Below are 25,344 nucleotides of genomic sequence, written 5' to 3' on the forward strand. Positions count from 1 at the left end.
GCAGGTTACTGACAGCAGGAACAACAGAAGCTCTGCTTTAGTGTTTATTCTGCACTTTGTTACATTTTGGTCTCTCTGCTTCTCCTCACTTGAGTAAACTCACCTCAGGTCAGCGCCCATTCTTTCATTACTGAATTTAAGAGGCTCAATCATCGAGTGGCTGCTCTTCATAGATACATAGCTGGGCTCTGGAGGTTCTGCTCTGAATGTCTGAAGTCTGCAAATGAGATGTGAGAAAAAAAATAATATAAATGTACATCAATGTCACAGGTTTTTAACAGCAGACATAAAAGCAAAATTAGACACCTTTTTACATTCGTTTTAGTGGGTTCAGGGACAAGAAATTTTACATGATGTATCCCACCAGAATTAGGAACAGCACTGAAGCAAGTGGAATAAAGAGATTTAACCACCTGCTTAAGCAAAATCATCTTTTCAGAGATTTAGAGTCTACTTTTTGTGGATGTGTTATCTGATGTTTAAAGACCCCACACAAGACAAGCAGTGAGCCACCTGGTAGTGAATCAGGCTGTTCTGGGACAGCAGTGCAGAGCCATATTTCAAAAGAGCTTTGGATTCATCAATTCAGAATATCTAAAATAACTTTTGAAAACCTGGATGTCATCGAACCAGCCGTTTCCGGTCCAGTCACCAGCCACTCGTGCCAACTGATAATCACCACTTCTTTATACAAGATGGAGACTTGTGTGGAGTATAGGGTAGTAGGGAACTGTTTGGTTTGAGCATAAAATCAGTTAGTTATTGTGTATATGCTGTAAACTGTAATAATGAAATTAATTAAACTATTCACTTCATCACCAGACAGCTAATTGTGTCATTGTTCATTTGAAAAATGTTTTTCTATTACTGACAATCTGACTTTCGTGATAGTGCAACTCTTCCACCTCATCATAGCAGGAAATAATTCTTTTTTCTAATTTTGGCCTGTTTTCTTTCAGAAATTGTATTTGGATTTCCATAATTCACAAATACCTGGTTAAATGGAAATCCCACTGATGTTGCAGTACACCCAATGGAAATAGTGGACAAGAAAAACTGGCAGGGGTCAGCATGTTTCTCACCTCAAATCAGAGCTTCTTTCTTCCTTACTAAAATAATTATTAGGCAGCTCCATAAAGTGGTTGCGCTTCATGGACGCACAACTGTGTTCTGGAGGTTTTGCTCTGCATGCCTGCATATCTTAAGACAATTATACCTCACAATTACCAATTCAGATTGAAAACAGATATCTTAAGATCACTGGTTTCCACTCAGTTGGTATTAAAAGTGTTGTATAGCGTACTGTAGTTAAACCAACAGAATCCTGCTGTATCTGACTGCTGATAACCAGCAAGAGTAGATCATAACATTATCAATTCACTGTGATCTGATTATGACAGATTAAACACAACTTTAATTTAAAACATTTTCAGAACCCAGTGTGCCGAGCCCAGAGAGACATTATTCTCCTTATAACATTGAATTTGAAGCTGCTTTTAATTATTATATTTTATGATTATAAAGTAACTCACGAGTCAGGTAATCCTTCTCCACTGCTGAAGTTCTGATGGTCCATACTGATGTTACTGCTCTTCACACAGAACTGGACACGGGACCTGACACTCTCTACTCCACTCAGTTTAAAGCATGACCACGACACTGAAACACAGATTATAATGAACCAGGTGTCAGCACCAATTTGTCAAAACCTGATAAAAAATAAAAACACTGTAGTGTTTAAAATTCAATACCTGCAGCACCACCAATCCCTTTGCTCTTACACAGAACCCACCTTTACTACTACTTATAAACATAATTCATCAGCATGGCACTCACCTGCTGCCAGCATTTACTACACTACTGTCGTGTGGAAGACACTGAATTCATGTGCAGTGTTGTAACTATTTAAAAATTATTTTTTTCAGAATTAACATACAAAAAGTACATTAATATTTGACATTGTTCCCAGCACATTTACATCATAACTCCATCAGTTCATGCTATATTGAAATTTTCAATGTGCCTGACTGAAAATGGTGTTTATGTGGTGCTTTCTAGTGAAAATTTGCTTTTCAGATAAATCTGACACCATATCAATAAAGCAAAAGAACACATACTGACAACCCAATATACAATTATTTTATTATATAATGAAATATTACGCTGCAGTAATTAATTTCTTCTTGAAATTAGTAATAACATATGGCAGAATTTCAGAATATTTCCATAAAATATGCAGCTAGCTAACAGGCTTTCTGTATCTGGTTAAACCTTTAGCTAGCTAACCGAATTTCTTGTATCTGGTTTGACCGTTAGCTAGCTAACTGGCTTTCTATAGCTGGTTTAACTGTTAGCTAGCTAACTGCTGTCTATATCTGGTTTAACAGTTAGCTAGCTAACTGGCAATCTATAGCTTGTTTAACCATTAGCTAGCTAACTAACATGTTTTCTGTATCTGGTTTAACATTTAGTTAGCTAGGGAACCGGCTTTCTTGTATCTGCTTAAACCGTTAGCTAGCTAAGTTAGTGTTCTATATCTGGTTTAAGTTAACTGTTAGCCAACCATCTTTAGCTTAGCTAGGTTAAATGGCCTCTGTAACTACATGAGCTATAAAACTAAACTAATTAGCTATGTTTCCATTAGAGTAGGCAGGCCTGGTCATATAACAAGCTAAAAAGACAGTACAATTATAAAAAACGTCATATATTTATTTTAGACTCCCTGATAAACTAATATACATATAAACTTAAAGTAAATCTCCCTAAATATGTATTCCTATCCTCAAATATCTGTGTTTAAACTGGAGCTGAAACGGTAGAAACTAACTTGTTACTGATAAAATTATGCTAAGCTAACAGTTTGGGTTACCTCAGCACGAGCACTTTAACTTTCAGCTAAAAGTGAGAGAAATGCCTCGAATATTGTTAAAATTATTTTATCCACCGCCAGTTTTAATGCATTATGGCTCATTTCAGTTAAATGCGGCTTTAAAAAGAGTTTAAAGAGACTTCCAGAGTTTTGCTGCGTAGAGTTTGTATCATTCCGATTCAGTGAATCTCTTCTCGGTAAAACCAGGTGTCGATTCGTTGGGCTTCGTGAGTCTGACTCGTCTCTGAGTCTATTTACCAGGAGGCTACAGACAACGCGGTGAGAATACGATCAAATTGTAAAGTGTTATCTCGTTATAAGAGCGTGGTATTTTTCTCTACTTGTATTTAATTCGATTATTAGACGATAAGCCCCCAACAGCCCAGAACACAGATTTAGCCGGAGTTTAAATTGATTCAATTCACTAAAACGAATCGGCTCATTGGATCAATGTAATCATATCGTTATCTGTTAGCTGGTTTTAGTTACAGTAAAGTAACCAGTACTAGATTCTACTGGCCCACAGAGCACACAAACACACAGCTAGTTCATTATTTCATCTGGATTCAACTCTAAATTCAAGTTTTAACCGTTTCTCAGCGGATCAGACGTATTTTACAGTACTGAATCTTCCCCTTTTTATCTGCGTCACTCTGATTCGGAACAGAGACTGAAGCTCAGCTCTGTTTAATAGTTATTGGTTTCTTTTTCTTTCTTTAAACTCTATATAAACTCGATAAACTCCATTTAAACTCTATATAAACTCGATATAAACCATATAAGCGACGGATCTTTAACTTACCGGGTAAAATATAAAGCGCTGAGCTCTGAAATCCGCCCTGCTCTCTTTCTGAAATGCAGCTTTCAGTTTCACTCTCTCTTCGAAGGAACAGACATGCGTAGTAGCTTTGTTATTGTTTTCCTCATTGAAACGGTCTATAACTGGAGTTTAAAAGCTTTAAAATTATATCTACAGTGCAGAAACATTTAATAATGTTATTTTTTGAAGAAATGAAATAAAATTAGTTTAAAAGAACAAATGTTTGTAAAATAGGATTTTCTCCATAAGAAACCATTAATTTAGGGCTGACTCTGAAGCGCCATCTGGTGGTGTAATAAACCCGTAAGACTTTCTGAAGTGGGCATTCTCCTCTCTATACATTCTCTGCTCGAAGCTTCAGAACACAGTGTACATTATCTGCATCTGGAGGCTGAAACCTCAGAGTGCTTTATGTATCTAGTGGACAGATTAAAACGTTAAAAACATGATATTTAATGTTAGAATAAAATAACTGGTAAACTAAATCGTTTGTTGTGCCCCTGATAGAAAAGAACATTGAATCATTTTGAATGGTTTGAACTATAAATCTACTCTCACATTAATGCTTTTAGATGAATAATGTTTCCCATAAATAATAATATTAATATTAATAATTATTATTTAAATGTAACATTTTAATCTGCAAGACCACAGTACACACTATTAAAATAAAATGCAAACAGTATATACAGATTTAATGTAAGTAAAGTTTAATATAAAGCATACATATAGATTCATAAACTAAATAAATCAATTCTGATGTATGAGATTAACGTTGTTTTAATGCATTACTGGTGGAAAAATTAACGTTGATTCAATGTTTTTTACTTTTTTACTTGTTATTAAAGGTTTAATTGCAGGTTTACATACTGTATAATCACTTTGATGGCTAAAACAGTCATATAATTTAAATAAATACCGAATACACACGGAAAATGTTTTTTCCCTTTTTTTTGTTATTATATCTGTTTATATTGACAAAATATTTTGACTATAGGAAGTATAGAGAGGAGAATGCTCACTTTAGAATATCTTCTGGGTTTGTTGCGCCACCAGAGAGCGCTCCAGAGTCAGGCCTAAATGAATGGGTTTATATGGAGCCTGTCTCATTCTGCCTGGACCTTTTCTTACGTGTCCTTAGCATCATGTTCATTCTATTTACAAAACATAAAAAAACATTATTTCTGATTTTCGAACAATGTTCCGTTTAGAAAAAAAACAAATTATAAACACTGTGTTATAAATTATTATGCAAGTGATATTTTTCTCAGATTTTACTAAATGGTAAATGCAAATGACAGTCAGTATAATTTCTAAGTTATGACCTGTTCAGTATAAATCCACTTTTATTATTGAACAAACCTCCCAATGATAGTATCTTTTTTATTAAAAATGTTCTAATGTTATGTTCTATATTATAAAGCAGGCCACATGTTTTAAGCAATATGGGAAAGGAAAAAGGAAAGCATGAAATAGTGCAGTGCCTTGGATAAGGTATGAAAACATTAGATATTTAATGAACACTGAAGCGTGATCATCATACTGTGATTTAGAGCACAGACGGGTTCGTGCAGATAAAGGCAAAATGAGGAAGGCAAGTTTCTGTCAGACAAGTTCATCAGATAAGAGAGCAGCAAAATGCTATTACAAATTAGCAAACAGGTATTTGAAGCTGCTGGAGCCTCTGGAGTCCCGCGAACTTCAAGCTGTAGATCCTTTAAAGACTCGCTGTGGTGCATCAACCTACTATTCATCCACCCCTAACCAGAGCTCACACGCAGAAAGAGCTGCAGTGAATTCAGACATACATGAAGAATAATTTCCAGACAGTCTTATTTACTGATGAGTGTCGTGAAACTCTGGATGGTTCAGATGGATGGAGTAGTGGATGGATGGTGGGTGGATGGCCACCATGTCCCAACAAGGCTTCGTCATCAGTGAGGAGGGGGCGGAGTCATGTTTTGGTCTGGAATCATGGGGAGAGAGCTGGTTGGCCCCTTTAGGCTCCCTGATGGTGTGAAATTTACCTCAGCAAAGTATACAGACTTTCTTCCATGATACAAAAAGAAGAACCGTGCCTTTCGGAGCAAGTGTATAGAGCAGAGGTCACTAATAAGCGGACCACGGTCCGGGTCCGGACCCAAAAGTTGTCCAATGCAGACCCAAACCTACTGAGAAGAATTTAATTGTATACGTGTTTTGCAGTGCAGTAAAGTCACAGACCAATCATGTGTGGTGTAAGATCACCAAACCTCTGCCAATCAGATCTGTGCAGAAGCGGTAAGGAAAAAAAATAAACACACCGCTCCTCACGCGGGATCGAACTCGTATATATAGCTGTATCGCTATTTAAATGACGGAGGCACAAGGTGTGAAAATAGACTGTTGGCAGAGTATAAGATAGCAATGAGCATCGCAATGCACCTTTCACAGGGTGTATGGCCCAGAATCTGAAATCTAAGTGCGTTTTCACCTGTAGTTCGTTTCTCTGGTCCGAATCAGTTAATGAGTTCGTTTACTTGGAGTGTTTTCTTGCTCTGTTCGGTCTGGTTTCACATAGGCATAAATGTAAACGCACCAAAATGCGCATCAATAAACCACACGAGCAGCCTGTGTCCTCTGATTGGTCAGAGCTGTCTTACATGGGAGTACTATAATACATATAAAAAGTAATATAAATATACGAAATAAGTAAATACAGCGAGAAGATTTTGTGTTCCAGCGCAAATATCTGTGCTTTAACACTGAACGCTGAAACAGATTTATACATAATAAACAGAGTCACGCGGCTGTGAGCTGTGAATGCAGTGCAGACGGCGTGTGCATGGACACAGTGTTTGTTCACAGCTGTGGTAATTAGCGTTATCTGGCTAATATATCAGTTTAAACTATGCTTTATCAGCAGTTTAGCTCAAATAAATGGCTTATATTTAATAGCTGGATCCGATCGAGACCGGATCACAATCGAACCGCACTAAAGTTACAAACAGACCAGAGTTCATTTGAACCGGACCAAACAGTGCTGGTGTGAAAACGCTCTTAGATCTAATCTTAAGTGGCCAAGATCAAGTCAAGGTCAAATATAAAGAAGCCCATCAAGTAAAAATCAAAAGAGGGCCAAGGTTGAGTAAAGATGCAAAGAATTCCAAGATCAAGTCAAGATTGGGTCTAAAGAAGAAGAGACTGATTGAAGGCTGGGTCAAATGACACAAATAAATGTGTGTGAAAAAGTCTTCTGTTTAAATCTCACACTACACTGAGGTGCCGGTATATACTGAAAAAAATGTAAAGGTGACACTTGCTGACACTTTGGTTTCACAGCTGAAACATTTCTCAGAATCACTTTAACATGATTTTTCCGTAGCAAATAATATTAACAGTGTTGCTTATAATCCTTTATTGTTTTCTTATTAAGAAGTTTAGCTAATCACATTACATATTTCTAAGCACAAAGGTTCAGCACTAGTGCTACTGCAGGGGTTCTGGCTGTGCCATCAGTCAGATGGCAGCCTAAGAATGTGTATCCTGACTAAAAGTGAAGAAAATGCCCCAATGTATACAGCATCTCTATGTGGAAGATGAATCAGAAAAAAAGGTTACTATATTTAAGTAAAAAAAAAAAAAACAACCAAAAAAAAGTAGCATTTCTGAATTAAAATGTAGCATTTGTCTAGCTAATGGGCCAAGAAACTGTAGGAACAGCAAATTTGGAGTTGATTCTAAGAGAGTTAAGACAAGATCGCAAAAGCCATCTCAAAGCTATTAAAGGTCCAATAAGTATTATATTTTTAGTAGTAAATGATAGAATTATCTGTTATCAGATATTAAGGAAACATGCTAAGAGCTAAAACAAGGGGGCCAAGATTAAGTCAAAACAGAATTTTAAGGGAGCCAAGATTGAATCAAGACAGAATCTAAAGGGAGTCAAGACAGAATCTTATGCCAACCTTACACCAAATTATTTTCAAAGGATTTTACTGTCACAGACAAATTTCCAGTGTATACATTCATGAGGGTCTTGCTAAAGCTGAATTTTGATCATTCAGTGTAAGGTGTTTAGGATTGAAGGTCAGTGATTTTCTTGTCATTAAAAGTCGTTTTAGAGTGTTTTCAAAGTTATCTATTGCATGGTTAGCATTAGGGGGTCAAGATTGACTCAAGACAGAATCTTAAAGGGAGGCAAGATTGAATAAGAACAGAATCTAAAATGTATTTACAGTCATACAAAGACTCTTAAGAGGGCTAAGATTAAGTTAAGGCTGAATATAAAGAATCCCAAGGTTAAGGCTGTTGGTAGAAAATTTTGTCGGTTAAAACAATAAAAAGTGTGTATGGGTTACTGTGGTGATGAAGCTTACAGCAGGCTTTCTTCACTGGATGTCCAAGTGGTGTGCAGAAAATCATGAGGACTTTATAGGCTACACTTTGGGGGCAAGCCTAAAGCTTAAGGGCCTGAAGTTTCGCCTAAACTTTGAAGGCTAAAGTTTCAGGGCAAGCCTGGTCTTACAGGTAGGGATGGTGTCCACCCCACTCTGGAGGGTGCTGCCTTACTTTTGTGCAGCATTGCACATAGTATTTTAGTTATTTGGCAGAGTAGCATGGCAAGCTGCTGACAATCCAGAGCCGGGAGCAGGCCGCAGACAGAGAGGCTTAACCGATCGTCTGCGAGCTGCACTGAGACGCTACCTATAAAATAGTGCATTCAGACTGTGTGTGTCTGGGCGTTTTGTGTCTTTCAACAGGCACCCTCTACTCAGATCATTAGCTTATATCATTTAAGCTACATTTTAGTCATGAGCTGCGTTCCATTGTGAAGTCAGTTACCTTACTGGGCAGCATTTTTAGGCAGGATGTGCGTGCTCCTGAGAAAATGTATATTTTTATATTTATTTATTTTTTTTCCTTTTATTATTATTTCAGGTAACAAGCTAATAATTAAATTCCCGTTTATTATATCAATTTATTCTTAGTTTTTTTACTACTCTGTGGCATCACAGGACGTCAGGTGAGCTCGATAGACATTTCTCTTGCTTCCGGGGTCTACATTTCCGGTCTAGAAACTTCTACGTAAACTCAAATCCGTTTGGAGGTCTCATTCTTTTGCCATGGAGCAAGTGACTAGTTAGTCTTTTTGCAGCGTACCACTGTGCTATAATTCCAAACAAAAACAGCCCAACTACTTAGCTTTACTAAGCAGGATGTAGTCAAGCAAAATATTACTACTAAAATATACCCCAGAACAACAGCTGTAGCATCCACTTAAATTTTTCTTCATTTAGCTTAATCCCGCACTTCATACGAGTATTTTTCTAAAACATGACTTTCCATTCATCCATGTGTGGCACTAGGAAACATCTGTGATGGCAAGCAGCTGTTATAAAAGGTGTGTGTTGGTGGAGTATATATAACTCAACAAAGCATTGGGTTGTACTAATAACTAGTTTGCTAGTATAAAAAGCGTGAAGCTGAAGCCCACCCACACAAAGAGATACGGGTAAAATTAAGGAGGCAGAGGGGAGGAGGTGGGTGCGAGGTTGTTCGACACGCAGGTAAAGAGAGGAAGTGACGGTTTATATAGTTTGAGAGAGTGGGAGGAGTAAGGGCGTGGATCAAACTCCCAAATTTACGTTATAAAACTCCACTAAATGTATTTGTGGAAATTTAAATGGTTAAGTTATCTGCAGTGCTGTTACCATGAGCCAGCTGACCCGTTCTATCCAAAATATCTTGTGTGGTTCCTTGCGTTTCTTTAAAGACCGGTGTTATGATAGATTGTGCTACCCTGTCCAACAGTGCTACCCTGGTGTATATTTCATCATAAAAATAAGCACACTTTTGCTGAAAGCCTCCTGTTTCTCCCACACGCAGTTCTAACGGAGGTTCTCAGTTAAACAACTTCACTACCCAGAATGCACCCGCTGACATCACACGCACACCTGATCACATGACACATCACTTGCTTCCTCCAGGAAGTCCCGAGTACTGATTACCTGCACTATTTAAGAGCTTCCCACGCACACATCTGTGCCGAGTATTGTTGGTTTATCCTCATTACAAAGAGTTTCTATTCTCTGTCTCTGTTTATCTCGTGTATGACCTTGCCTTTTGTTTTACTGCCTGTACCTCAGATTGTGGATTTACCGTGTTTGACCTGGACTGTGTATCGTTTCTGCCTTTTTGGATTATCTCTACTGCTGGCTTTTCAGTGTATGAACTCTGGACTGTCTCCCATTTATGGTATGGTTGTGTCTACGGTGCTCTACTGTTTCTGTTTACGACTTCCCCTGTATCAACCAAACCTTCAATAAACTGTGGTTTTATCTGTATCTGCAAGTGTCTGAGTACTGTACGAATTATGACAGTAATGAGATGTGATTAAACGTATTTTGTATTTTTAGAATAAATGTTTTTACTTCTAATGCTTATTATTGCTATTTACACTTTTGTATCACTGAGACAAAGAATGACAGTGAGTTGTAGATGAAGAACTGAAAAATTATAAAAACCAGGTTCGTGCGGGTGCACTGGTGGTTAGAAGCATATACTGATGGGTAGCACAACTCACCACAGACAGAACACCGGTAGAACCCTCCTTATCTACAACATTAGACACTGATCAAACAAAATCATAAGACACAATAATTGCAGGCCCCTATAATAGTACAATAAATTATATGCTTTATTGAACAATAAGATAAAAAGGCATAAATGACAAAAGGTTAGTTGAGCACAGAGCTAAGATGCTAACTTGGCTTACCTAAACTTCAGAACTGGAGCCATTTACCTTCATAATAAAAAAATAAACTGCACAAAAAGAACTTATATCCCTAATGGAGTTTCGCTTGTTTGTTCCTCAATAGTTCCACGAAGGTTCTGGCAACATCATCCTGCCTAAAGTGCGGGAAATATGAGTAATAATAAAACCCATGCATTTTTGTAGTGGTGCTCCAAAACGGAAATAGGTTTACCCATCACCTCCCCGGAACTTGACCCCCCCTCCTTGCGAAAAAGGCTAATAAAAGTCCCAGTAATTGATTGTTACTCTACTTCCTTTGGGTATACGGGAAGCGCTTGTGTGTGGCGTGCTCGCTGCTGCTGGTCTCCGTTTCGTCTCGTTTCTATGCTTAAACGGCAGGTTTTAAATTTAAAGAAAATATGTTTTAACAGGGTACGTTCCTAACTGTTAAGCACTGGTTTTAACGTGTGGTTCCAGCCAGACCAGAGTGAGAGTCTCCAGCCAACTGTGAACCGTGTAAAGACAGTATGGATTGTGTGGAGCAACTGTGACTGCGTTGTTTGTGAGCTTCGTAAAGCAGAAGCGAGATGTCGTTATGTTACTTCAGCTCAGGTAAAAGGAAGAGTGGATTTTAATCAGGAATGTGCCGTTTTTGGTTAGTTTTGGTTTATTATTATTATTTTTATATATTATCTGTATACACTTTTTAAATGCTTTCTGAAATAATTGATTAGTACTGTTCTTCCTGGATATTTTTATACTACGTAATACTATATTACACTGCCGCTACTATTACAACAGCAATTGTGTGTTTTCTTATATATGCAGGCGAATGTGGTGGGATTAGTTTTTTTGGATTTGCTGCTGTTTACTTTAACAGCTGACTCTATGCTTTGGTGGCTTTATTGATCTCTTAATAACTGCACTTAACTGCACTGAATTTATTTATTTTTTAATCAGAGATTGTGAATTAGTAGCAGTGTTTGGTTTTCTGTTGAACAAATTTATTTTAAAAAAATTTCTTGTGCAGTTTTTTTTAGACGGCTACTAAGTGTAAATTATTAGATATATTCCACGACCAAAGTAATTACATTGTGTATTTATACTGATAGAATCTAACCACAGGTAAAGTTATATTACCATTCCCACTTGTTTGCTATTCAGAACAAACACTGGCAGTTGTCTTAATTATTCTTGCTATTTAATTTTTAAAATACTAAATAAACATTGTTCAATTGTGAAACATTTTGGACTACTTATTTATTTGAATGTCTAGACGTGGGATCCCCTACCCAGTAAATTGGGGTGGCGTAGTCTAATCGATTGTGAGTAAAGGGGTGTTTTCTGAGCTCTGACCCTGGTCACAAAAGATTCAACAGACAGAATAATTATAGGTTAACTGTCACGTCTGGTGCTGTTAGCTCCTCTGTCCCTTCCACACCAAGCTCTAACGGAGGTTCTCAGGTTAACAACTACACTACCCAGAATGCACCACCCGCTGACATCACGCACTCACCTGATCACGTGACACCTCACCTGCTTCCTCCAGGAAGTCCCGAATACTGATTACTGGCACTATAAAGGTGCACGCCAAACAGACTACCACGCCGCGTATTGTAGGTTATACTCGTACAAAGCGTTACTTATCTCTTGTCTCAGTTTACTTTGTGTATGACCTTGCTTTTGTTTTCTCGACGCCGATTCTTGCCTCTGCCTTTGATATTGGATTGTTTGTGTATGACCTGGACTGTGCTTTCACTACTGCCTCTTGGATTACCTCTGATACTGGATTGCTTGTGTATGAACTCTGGACTGTCTCCCGTTTATGGTATGGTTTTGTCTTCATTGCTCTGTCTACTGGTGATCACCCCTGTTTTTGTATCGACCCTGATTTCATCTGTTTATTCTTATAATAAACGTATATTGTTTTTATCAGTATCTGCGCTTGTCTGCTATTCTGTTCTGACCATGACAGAATACGTGGCCATACAAGATCAGATAGCAGATACTGAGGCTATTAAATCTGGTCTAGCCAACCAAGGGAGGCTACTCGGTCAGCACCAGCAAACGCTCGCTGGTGTGACCCAAGCTGTTTCTGAGCTAGCCCACCAGCAAACCACGCAGCAGCAACAACTAGCTGAGCTGCTAGCTCACCTCAGAGGCGTAACTGAGCCTAGCCCTAGCCCTTTAGCTGCCCCCAGTATGCCCAACGCTAACTCTTCTGTGCCTGGATTTTCTGTCTCTAAACCGGAGTTGTTTGATGGGGATCCGGAAAAATGCAGCGGTTTTCTTTTACAATGCTCAGTGTTTTTCAGTAATTCACCGCCTACAACCGATAAAGCTAAGATCGGTTTCATTATCTCCCGGCTTGCTGGTAAGGCACTCGAGTGGGCTACAGCTATATGGGAAGACCTTTCTGGGGCTAGTTACACTGACTTTTTGGCTACTTTCCGCTCAGTTTTTGATCATTCGCATTATGGACAGTCTAATGGAGAACTTTTGCTGGCTCTCAAGCAAGGTCAGAAGCCGGTGGCTTCCTACGCTTTGGAGTTTCGCACTCTCGCAGCTGGTAGTGGGTGGAATAACGCTGCTTTGATCAACGTGTTTAGATGCGGACTTAACCCAGATGTACAGAGAGAATTAGCCTGTAGAGATGATTCACTGACATTGGACCAGCTCATTTCACTGTCGATCAGGCTGGATCAACTTCTCTCGCGCCGACCCAAGACCAGTCTTCGCACTCAACACACTCCTGTGTCTCTGCCCCGCGCTCCCACACCTGAGAAAGCTGCGCTGCCTGCCCCAGAGCCCATGGACATCCAGAAAACCCGGCTAACTCCTGAGGAGCGACAGCGTCGAATCCGGCTTCGCCTATGCCTTTATTGTGGGGAGGCCGGGCATTTCAAGGCTGAGTGTGGTCTCCTGACCCGACCCGTGAATGCTCCAGCCCTGGGACAGTGGTACGTAAGCATGACACAATCCTTCGTTCAAAATGTTTTTCTTTACCGGTGAATATTGTTTTGCCTGATGGTATGCTCTCTGTCTCAGCGCTTGTAGATTCCGGGTCGGAAGGGAACTTCATCAGTCTGGACCTGGTTAAGGAGCATAAAGTGCCCACCCGTGAACTTCTACGCCCCCTGTCCATCCATGCTGTTGACGGGAAGACGGTTCGCTCCAAACCGGTCACGCTACAGACATTACCCATCACCCTGCAAGCCAGCTCTCTTCATTTCGAGGAACTGCCACTTTTCGTGCTTCCCTGCACGGAGCATCCAGTTATCCTGGGGATGCCATGGCTGAAGACTCACGATCCCACTGTCTCCTGGCGCGATGGGGATATCACGGTTTGGTCTGCTCACTGTCATGAACATTGTTTAGCTCTGGATAGTTTAATCATTCAGTCTACTTCTGTAGAGAGTCCTGAAGTTTCTGATCCCATTGTTGTACCCACTGAGTATTCAGATTTGTTTGAGGTGTTTAGCAAGGATAACGCTACTAAATTGCCTCCGCATCGCCCTTATGATTGTGCTATCGACCTGGTGGAGGGTGCCACCCTACCCAAAGCTAGAGTCTACCCCCTTACGCTCGATGAGGAAAAGGCTATGCATGATTATGTCACCGAAGCTTTAGCCCAGGGTTTTATTCGGCCGTCGAAGTCCCCTGTCAGGTCTGGGTTTTTCTTTGTTAAGAAAAAGGACGGGGGACTGAGACCTTGTATTGATTATAGAGGTTTGAATGCCATAACAAAGAAATTTGCTTACCCTTTGCCCTTAATTCCTTGTGCTCTCGAGCAACTGCGTACGGCTACTTACTTTACCAAGCTTGATTTGCGTAGTGCGTACAATTTGGTTCGCATTAGGGAGGGGGACGAGTGGAAAACAGCGTTTACCACCACCAATGGCCACTATGAATATTTGGTTATGAGCTATGGTCTCGCTAACGCCCCCGCAGTGTTTCAATCGTTTATGAACGATATTTTTAGAGACATGATTGGCAAGTATGTTACACTTTTTATAGATGACATATTAATCTATTCCTCAGACCTTGATTCCCACGTGCAGCACGTGCGCTCGGTTCTCCAGAGACTTTTGGAGAACAATTTATATGCTAAAGCCGAGAAATGCGAGTTCCACCTTCAGAGAGTCGCATTTCTCGGCTATGTCATCAGCTCCCAGGGAGTCCTCATGGATGACTCGAAGGTAGACGCCGTTACTAGTTGGCCAGTTCCCCAGTCCATCAAAGATCTTCAACGTTTCTTAGGATTCGCCAATTTTTACAGACGTTTCATACGTAACTTCAGTAGCATAGCTGCCCCCCTTACAGCACTCACTAAGAATGCCACCAAAATTCTGAAGTGGTCCCCTGAAGCTGACCAAGCGTTCCAAAAGTTAAAAGCCGCCTTTGTCTCTGCCCCCATTCTTAAACATCCTAATCCAGATTTACCCTTTGTTGTTGAAGTCGATGCTTCTAATACTGGCATCGGAGCAGTTCTCTCCCAACGCAGCGGTTCACCGCCTAAGCTTCATCCCGTAGCCTTTTTCTCAAAGAAAATGTCACCAGCGGAGCGTAATTATGGGATAGGGGATAGAGAGCTGCTGGCTGTTAAACTAGCTCTAGAGGAGTGGCGTCACTGGCTGGAAGGTGCTGCACATCCATTCACCGTTCTTACTGATCACAAGAACCTAGAGTATCTCCGTACAGCTAAACGTCTAAACCCCCGTCAAGCTCGTTGGTCACTGTTTTTCTCCCGATTCAATTTTTCGATCTCGTTTCGTCCAGGCAACCGTAATACTAAGGCTGATGCCTTATCTCGTGTTTTCAGTTCCCCAGACGACACATGCCACGTTTCCGAACCCGAACACATTCTGCCACCCACTGTCAAAGTAGCAGCTATTAGATGGGAACTCGATGACCTCATTCAGCAGAGTCAAGTCAACACACAACCTCCGGAGGGTTGCCCTCCTCACAAGATTTATGTACCTGAGCAATTTCGTGATCAACTCATTGGCTGGGCACATGCTGCCCTTACTTCCGGTCACCCAGGTGTTACACGTACGCTACAACTTATCTCAGTTCGGTATTGGTGGGAAACCATGCGAGCTGACATTCAGACTTTCGTAGTTTCATGTTCAGTCTGCGCACAATGCAAAACACCCAAAACCCTTCCAGCCGGTAAACTTTGTCCTCTACCTGTTCCTGAACGACCATGGTCACATATTGCTGTAGACTTTGTTACCGATTTACCTGAATCTGAAGGTTACACTACTGTCCTTACTGTTTTAGACAGATTTTCTAGGGGAGTTAAGTTTATCCCTTTTCCTGCTCTTCCTACTGCTCTTCAGACCGCCCAAGCTATATACACACACATTTTCAGACATTATGGGGTCCCGGAGGACATTTTGTCAGATAGAGGTCCTCAATTTACTTCTCGGGTATGGAAATCGTTTTTTGAACATTTGGGGGTACACGTGAGTCTCACTTCTGGGTTTCACCCCACTAGTAATGGTCAATGTGAGAGAGTTAACCAAGAGTTGGGAAAGTTTTTACGTTTATACTGTTTTAAACATGCTGCCGAATGGTCACAGTATTTGATTTGGGCTGAAATAGCCCAAAATTCTCTCACTAACTCCACATCTGGTCTTAAGTGCATTCTGGGTTATCAGCCTCCGTTAGCTCCGTGGACAGCGTCGTCCACTGAGATACCCGCTGTTGACGACTGGATGAAGCGGAGTGAGCAGGTGTGGGAGGAGACGCATCAGCAGATCTCTGAGGTCTTACGGAAATATAAGGAGCAGTCCGACAGACACCGTGGTACCACCCCCCAATACCAACCCGGAGACAGGGTGTGGTTGTCGACCCGGGACTTGAGGTTTGAGGGGGCCTGTAGGAAACTGCTGCCTAAGTATATTGGCCCATTTAAGGTTTTGTCTCAGGTTAACGAGGTGACTTATAAGATTGAGTTGCCAGCTCAGTACAGAGTGCATAACTCGTTCCATGTATCTCTGCTCAAGCCTCTTGTCCCAGGTCCGCTTGCTGAGGGTGTTCCTGATGACGTGCCGCCCGCGGCAGTGGAGGGGGAGGATTCGTCTACCTATGCGGTTCGAGAGGTGTTGGATTCACGCAGGCGTGGCGGTGTGCTCCAGTACCTCATAGACTGGGAGGGTTATGGCCCTGAGGAGCGTTGCTGGGTTGCCGCCGGTGACGTGCTGGATCCTGCTCTACTGGCCGAATTTCATGCCCGTCACCCTAGTAAGCCTGCTCCTAGACCCCGTGGGCGTCCCAAGCGCTCACTCTCTTCTTCGGCTCCGGTACGTAGGGGTTCCCAGTCTCGCAACCCCCGCCTGCCCGTCACCTCTGAGGCTACGCCTGGTCCTCCCGCCGGTACTCCCTGCCCGTCGGGTGGACGTGGTCGTGGTCGTCCCCGTTCCGGCTCCGTTCCGACTCCCTTGGGGGGAGGTACTGTCACGTCTGGTGCTGTTAGCTCCTCTGTCCCTTCCACACCAAGCTCTAACGGAGGTTCTCAGGTTAACAACTACACTACCCAGAATGCACCACCCGCTGACATCACGCACTCACCTGATCACGTGACACCTCACCTGCTTCCTCCAGGAAGTCCCGAATACTGATTTACTGGCACTATAAAGGTGCACGCCAAACAGACTACCACGCCGCGTATTGTAGGTTATCCTCGTACAAAGCGTTACTTATCTCTTGTCTCAGTTTACTTTGTGTATGACCTTGCTTTTGTTTTCTCGATGCTGATTATTGCCTCTGCCTTTGATATTGGATTGTTTGTGTATGACCTGGACTGTGCTTTCACTACTGCCTCTTGGATTACCTCTGATACTGGATTGCTTGTGTATGAACTCTGGACTGTCTCCCGTTTATGGTATGGTTTTGTCTTCATTGCTCTGTCTACTGGTGATCACCCCTGTTTTTGTATCGACCCTGATTTCATCTGTTTATTCTTATAATAAACGTATATTTTTATCAGTATCTGCGCTTGTCTGCTATTCTGTTCTGACCATGACATTAACCTGTAACTCTGTGGTTTAATGTGTAAATACTGAAATTATGATTGGGTCCTCCATGTTCCTGTGTGCTGTTACAGATTCAGATTATTTGGTCCCCAGGGATGAACACGATTAGAGTCCGGGGAAGAGGCTCTTAAAACGGGGGAGAGGAATTCTGCTCAGACTGGCTGGAGGCATCATTAGCTCCTATTATTAAGAGTTTTTTTATTTAATTGATTAAAGTTTTCTCTCAACATTATTCATTTTGCTTGTCGTCTTTTTATTGTCACTATGCTTATTGTAGTTTCACATCTGAACTAGTGGGTATGGGTAAATTTTCTGTTTTTTTATTTGCAAATAAATTTATTAGGCATGTTATGTTTTTTTATGCAACTAAAATGTCAAGATGACGTGTATGAGTGTACAATTGTGTAAATTGTAGCTTAGGTTGATTTTAGCTTTGATGGCTTATACCAAGTCATGCATTTCCACAAAGCATCTAATCATGAATAAAATAAATGAACCTAGAGACCCCTTTGCACATCGCTTCAGTGCACTGGCTGGTGTCACACCAGCTAAGTGTGTGTGGTCGCTTGCTTTTGCACCTTGCCGACCACAATGTCAGTGTTTAGACTATTTGTTAATAACAATAAAAACACCCAGTAAAGTGTGATCTTCCAGTGAGCTGTTAGAATAAAGTGTTCTGCCAGTAAGTTGCAAAAGCATTTAATAATGCATGTAGCATTACATATGATTACTTGCATTATAACCATATAAACACAAAGGTTCAACTGTATGAAGTAACCTGCAAAGCATTTTTACCATTTATGGTAATGTTCTTTCCTACTAAATGAGTGAGGGAAGTTGCAGCCTGTCTTAAACTATTGAAATTCCACCCAACACAGGCCCACCCACTGAAGCACTGCTGAGATAGTTGGCCATCAGATTTCTCAGCTGCAGGAGGGACATATTTTGAAACTGATGTGATAAAAGTGTTTTTGTGGCAAAATAATTTGTGAAAAAAAAACAACATAAGTCTGTGTCCAGGACTAAGCGTACTTCTTGTCAAATGACAAGTGTTTGTGAGCTTTGAAGAAAAAAGTTTCAATCAAGCAGAGCGGCAGGTCCTCTATTATGACGAGACAGTAATATACGAATAAGGCAGACTGTGGGCTACCTGTAACTGTGATCTCGCAGCCTGACAGGCACTAGTGCTAATGCTTACACTTGTACTTTCAGGTTTGCCTATTAATGAGGACTCAGAGATAGGGCTGGGCGATATGGAAAAAAAAAATCTTATCACGATATAGTTTTCCATTTTAGCCGATATCGATATGCATCACGATATAAATCAAATCACTTTCTGCTACACTTAAAGGTTTCTTTTTACTGATAAGTGACAGAATAAGGGAGTTATGGCCTAGCTCACTAGCAGCTCAGACAGACAGAGGACAGACACTAGGATGTTCACATCTTGCCAGGTGGGTACAAGGTGCTCAGACAGCTTTTAAATTCATTTTAAAAAGTCATTATACATCCACACAGGTCCAAACAAGTACAAGGGGACAAATATATAACCTATGAAAAAAATCTGACCCTTTACATTATTTGTCTGTTTAAATTAAATTAAATTAAATTTAATCAAATGATTATTCCTCTCCCTGAATGCAGGCAACTACATAAAGCAAAATACAAGAGTATATCAGTGTTCATTTTGACAGGTGATTTTGATTTAGTTTTAGTCTTAGTCTTTTAACTAAAATGTATAATAGATTTAGTTACAATTTAGTCTGTGTTGTAAATTTTCTTCATATAAAAAGTATGTATTACATATGTTTTACTGTTTTTCTATTTTATATTTGTTGTTATTTAGAGATTATTTACTGATAATGTTTATTAAAATAATAGCCTTTAAGTTTTGTTGCATTTAAATTATGCTAACATGTAAATATTTTAAAGCAAGTGACCTGTAATGGAGGTGGGAGGAATAAAGTCAAGTTTCTGAAGTTATACACTTCTACTGCAGTACAGATTTATACTAACATTACTGGCTTTCAGTAGACTAGACTTTAGTTTAATAGAATACAGTGGCGTGCAGTGAATATAGTGGGTACCCCTTCTGCAACCCCCCACAAGTGACACATACATAAAAATTGCAATAACTACATATTCTTTGTCTTGACTGAATTATATGAACTTAATACACATAAACAGCCAACAAATACGGCTACAAACCACAAAAGTATACAATAGACCCAACAATCAATGCTTAATTTTCCTACAAGTACAACCGTTCAACAAAAATCACTCATTTGTATGACAACAGTACACCAGTGCAGCCAAAACATTTTGTACACACAAAACTCACCAGTCAAGCAGCCTTTTATTGTGGATTAGTTTCACATTTAAGAACAGCCTTTAAAAGTGCTTTTAATATGATGTGAAACAATATCTGTCTTATTTGCAGTCGGAATTCCGTGATAGTTAGCTAAGCGCGCTGTTTTACGACTAATCAATGTGTAGCTACCTCTTCAGCACAGCGCTGAGAAGCGGTTAGACAGCCATGGCCCCGCCCCCTGAGTGAAAATCATGAATCTGATTGGTTAGATAGATCCTATGACTTTGCTAATAGACTCATTACTACACCCTTCTCAAAATCAGGAGAAGGGTCAACGCAGACACGTGAGGGCAGAAGCCATTTTAAAAAGCTCTGGGGTGCTTGGTTGGCTGGGTGTGGCTGGAGTCTATACCAGCTGGCATCGGGCTGAAGGCAGTATACACCCTGCACAGAATGCCAATCCGTTGCAGGGCAGACAGACACAGACAGACACACAGACACATTCACTCACACACTCACACCTAGGGGCAATTTTTATCCGACATCCAATTAGCCTGAACTAATTTCTTTGGACTGTGGGAGGAAACCGGAGCACCCGCAGATGGTAAATAATATAATATAATATAATAATTATATAGTAATATAATTGATTATAATTAATAGTAATATAATTTAATTGCTTCAAACACGGAAATTATCATTTTCTTCCTCAAAATTGGCGGTCCCTGGTGTTTAAGGTGCTGAACTGCAAGTCGAGATCCCCTAAAGAAGCTCGTTAAGAATAGCGACTGGGTGAGGGCACTCGTTAATCGCCGAGCGAGTTTACGTAGTACTTTAGTTGCGCACGGGTTTGGGAAACACTCTTTAATTAACGATCAATCTTAAGTACGAGTTCTTAGCATTACGAAGCTTTAGGGAAACCCATCCCAGATTGGTCAGTTCCGCTGTCAGTCGGATAAGAGTCCTGTAGCAACTAAAAACACAGACTAATGCTTTAAATTAGTTGCTGTTTTTTTTTAGTTAATTTAAAAGTCCATACACCTACAATAACTATAATATATATTTCCTGATTAAAAATATTGTAATTCTTTACATGCACATATTGTCACCCCTTAGATAAATAACGATATGGTTTTATTGGCCAACACTACTCAGAGACTGTGTTTACTCATACTGAATACAGGTCTAAAAGAGGACATATAGAGGAATGATGTATCTTTACTCTGCTCAAATCCTCCTTTCAGGGACAGATAAAATAGGGCTGCACTCAAGACCACCGTGTCTGAGATCAAACTCATTCAAATTGAATTTAAAGTTGTCTCAGTTCAATTCATTGCTGAGTCTAAACAGAGCCGAGTTCTATTGAGATAAAAGGCCCTATCTTGCACCCTGCACGTTGCTACCTTACACCCATGTTTCTATCTTGGTAGTGGAAAATAGAGCTGCACGATGGACCCTGCGTACTTCGCACCAAAATACCAAATACCATCACTTCTTTACCACAGCGGTGTGGGGGAGGGGGGGGGGGGGGGGAGGCAACGAAGTCCCAGCACAGTTATAGGAAGATTTTAATAAGACCGAATGTGACGATGCTCGCCGAACTCCCGTGTAGGGAGACACGAAGTCACCGGGTAGTGCAGACCAGCAGTGGGTGTATGGGAACAGGAACCAAGCTGAAGCAGAAGGTCCAATCCATGCAGTGAAACTTTTATTTACACGTGCAAAAAAAAAATATATATAAAAAAAAACAGTATATACAAAATGAGAGCCGCTCCTGTAGCTGCCGTGGTTGTGCCGTGGCTGCAGACTGCGAACTCCTTAAAATTCTCATCTGTGGTTGCCGCTCCTGCCCGTCAGCTCCAGCGTCCGTAGTTTCAGCCACGACTTGGGTCTTTTGTACTACTCCTTGCAGCAGCCCGAACTGGTGCTGGAGAGACTTCCAACGCTGGTCCTGCCGAGCCAATTCGCGCTGCATTGTCTCATCCTTGCTCCTCTGCTCACTCATAAAAGTTTGGAGTAACTCACAAACACGTTCAATGTCCGATGGGGAACCTGTGGCGCTGGAATCCGCAAACGCCGCCGTCTGCCGGCTTCCCTCGCCCGCACATTCCTGCTGCGCCATCCCCGCCTTCTTCGCAGGCATATCTATCCACAGTATGCCGCGCAAAATGCCTTTCAGTCTCTTAATTCCTACCGCCGTAGGACACGCTCCACACACGCTCACACGCCGGCTTGAGTTGGCGTCCTCCGCGTGCTCCGCCGTCCGTCACTGCGCATGCGCCGCGGCCATCTTTGGAAGGTCCCATCTAAGCCAGCCCCGCCGCCCTCGGTGTCCTCAGACCTCCCGTGTCACTTGCGACGCCGCAGCCGCTCTTCCCTCGAATCGCCGCTTTCAGCCTTTATTTGGAACCGCTGCCACCATTTTGTGACGATGCTCGCCGAACTCCCGTGTAGGGAGACACGAAGTCACCGGGTAGTGCAGACCAGCAGTGGGTGTATGGGAACAGGAACCAAGCTGAAGCAGAAGGTCCAATCCATGCAGTGAAACTTTTATTTACACGTGCAAAAAAAAAAAATATATAAAAAAAAACAGTATATACAAAAACAAAACGGATTAAATGGTTGCCTGACTAAAAGCAGTAGGCTACATTTCTCACAGCTCTAACTCAATGATCTGTGCTCTGCTGCAGCAACAGGTGAGTACCTCAGAGCCCCCCAGCAACCCCTTTCCCGCCCTCCTTATGGGTCTCGCCCCACCCCCTATGTGGACCAAACCATCCTCAAGGTGAGCTAACCCATTTAGGTGGGTCAAAGTGAGTTTCTTTTTTAAAAAAAATCAGCTGATAACATTATAAACCGGTTAAACTTAAATATGTACACTTACAAGCTTATGCTTTCAAAATAGGATTCCTGGACTCCCCCCCCCAAGCAGAATAAGCCGTGGGCCCTACGGCCTACCCCCCGAAGTGAGCCATCCCATTACAGGTAAGTATTACAGGTAAGTATTGCAGACAGATAATAAAAGGTACGCATTACACTGCTACTGGTGATGAGCATTCTATGCTAGCCTCATCACACCGAACACTTCAATTTATATTATTATTAATTCATGTTTAAGTTTTAATGACCATACCGATAGTGTTCCTAATGAAGTAATTCTTATCTATTTATGTCAATAGTAGAGAGATAGACAATAAAGGACAGCAACATCAGAGACAGACAATGGAGGGCAGCAACAGAGACAATGGAACAAAGCAACAGACAACTGAGGTGAGCAACAGAGACAGACAATGAAGTCACATCACAGATGTAGGAAGTTTGAGTAACACTTACATTTATATAAAATTTATGTTAACAGTGGGGAGCAACAGACGAACAAATAAGGACAGCAACAACAGATTCACAACAAACTTATAATAAATAAAATATGTCTAAATTAAAAGGTTTGAAGTGTGCTCGTGTATTTAGGGGGCATTGGAGTAGAGAGCCAAATGAAGTCCACTTTTGGGGGAAAAAGATCCCCCCCATCACAATGCTGGCTACGGGCCTGGTCTGCTTTACTGTTATTTAACCAGGAGAGAATCAGGCAAATTGCTCTGCACCCCTCTCTTTTTTGCCGCGCGGAGCTTAATTCAGATCAAGGCTACAAATAAGATAAGTAAGGACCTGTAAAGTTAATTAAATATTGTCAAATATATAATAAGTATAGATTGGGGTTTTGGTGAGCTGTTTTAATGATTTGAAATGAGTTTTTTAAATAAATTTATATTATATATCATTTATATTTTTTGTTTTTTTATCTATATCAAATTATTTTTAAATTTATGTTTTTATTTTGATTCCCAGATTCTTAATGTATTATTATTAATTTTAACATTTCTTTTCATTCTTATCATTCTTATCACTTTTACTATTATTATCCTTTTCTTCATTTTATATTTTATAAATTCTTTACTTTTTTGTGTTAATTTTGTATTGTTTTTAAAAATGTCCTATTGTTTTCTTTTACAGTTTTTCCCAAATGTTTAAACGCATTTCTAAAAACTTGGCTCAGTTTCTCAAAACTCTAAACACAAACTGAAAATTATTAACTCCTTTGTTGAAACTCTTCAAATCTCCAGCAAAACTGATTCCTTCCACCAAAATAACACACACAGCTATTGTATGCTTATCTCTTACAGAGCATCAAATAAACACTGACAAGATAAATTCAGAGCACTTTTATCAGAAGTATTTGGTTTTGTTTTTGACTTCATGAGGCCGCTGTACAAATTCAAATGCATACAAGTCCATGGAAATATGTTGTCTTTCTGTTGTTTTTATTTATTTGGTGTGGTGTAGGACCCCCCCATTTACAGTACTACACAAATGTAAGCTATATTTACTGTATGCAATATGTTGCAAAACTGTAATTTTCACCTATTTTCACAATGATAAGGAAAATTCACATACAAAGAGGACACAAAAATGTATTTATTGCAAAATGCAAAAAAAACAGATCACTGTTCTTCAGACCCCTGATCTCGGTCAGGCAAGAAGACCTCATCTACATCAGCTGCAATATTCTCTGTGGGAAAAACGCCTTGCATGGCAAATCCGTCTTTGGCAATCATCTGCGTGGATGTCATCACATGCCTCCCCCATTACATGAAGTAGAGCCACACGCTCGTGGGGTCTGCGTTTGTACATTTTCCATGCAGAAAAGAATTCCTCTATTGGATTGAGAAATGGGGAATATGGTGGAAGGTGCAGCACAACAAACTGTGGATTTAGAGAACCAATCATTCACCAGAGCTGCCCAGTGGAAACTTACATTATCCCAGATGACAACATAGTAGGGCTGTATCAGTCACGTGAGGCCTCTTTTATACTCTGACAAATGATTGAAACGTTCTTCTAATTAAGTTTACATAGCTGCAACTTGTGTGAGACTACTTGGTAATTAGGGTTTTGTATTTGGAGGTCAGTGATTCTTAGGTGAGCAAGGTGTTCTAAATGATGAAATTTGTGTTTAGTGATTTGCAAAGCTGTGATTTAGAATGATATTTGAGTGAGAACATATAAAATTGTGTTTAGAGTTTAGCAGTTTGGAGTCACAATGTTACACATGAGCTTCATGTTTTTGGATTTGTGTGCATAGTTCCACATTTTTTGTGTATACATTTGGGAAAAACTGTAATGTATATATTTTATTAATCTGTATCAAATATCAGATTAAAATTTCTATTTATTTTATGTTATTTATTTATTTTACTATTTTGTTCCTTATTATTTAATTTTTTGTTAAATATTTTAATTCCCTTTTAAACTGTAAATGCTAATCGGAATTGTAAATAAGGGTTGACTGATTGATTTTCAGTATTGCAAACCCAGTTTTTAACATTTTTAACAGTTTTAACAAATTTTAAAGAAAACGTCAAAAATTAAAAATGGCTTGAAAACTAGAGTTTTGTTTGACAAAATCATATAAGGCAAACTTAACAGACTGGTTTCTCTCACACATTGATTCTATAAGAAATAGAAATAAGAATAAAAAATAAAAATAAAACTTTTCTAAGTTTCTTATAT

The 25,344-nt window shown here is 40.3% G+C and overlaps 2 protein-coding genes across 3 annotated transcripts in view; one reads left to right on the forward strand and one right to left on the reverse strand.

Moving 5' to 3' along the window:
* The window catches only part of LOC111196209 (NACHT, LRR and PYD domains-containing protein 12), a 280,945-nt gene extending 277,169 nt beyond the window's left edge, over positions 1-3,776 (reverse strand). Inside the window, exons 1-3 of one of the 2 annotated variants that reach the window (XM_049470066.1) lie at positions 3,672-3,776; positions 1,533-1,659; positions 104-217 (exon numbers count right to left, since the gene is read on the reverse strand). In XM_049470066.1, the coding sequence (XP_049326023.1) occupies positions 104-217; positions 1,533-1,576 (158 nt within the window). In that variant the 5' untranslated portion in view covers positions 1,577-1,659; positions 3,672-3,776. Of the gene's footprint in view, positions 1-103; positions 218-1,082; positions 1,212-1,532; positions 1,660-3,671 lie in introns of those variants that run through there. The other variant, XM_049470069.1, reaches the window with a different exon arrangement.
* LOC111196208 (epidermal differentiation-specific protein-like) overlaps positions 1-25,344 on the forward strand; it is a 154,310-nt gene that overhangs the window by 117,586 nt on the left and 11,380 nt on the right. The gene's annotated exons all lie outside the window — the stretch shown is intronic.

The sequence above is a fragment of the Astyanax mexicanus genome, chromosome 21 (assembly GCF_023375975.1).
Source record: "Astyanax mexicanus isolate ESR-SI-001 chromosome 21, AstMex3_surface, whole genome shotgun sequence".
Classification (NCBI taxonomy): domain Eukaryota; kingdom Metazoa; phylum Chordata; class Actinopteri; order Characiformes; family Acestrorhamphidae; genus Astyanax; species Astyanax mexicanus.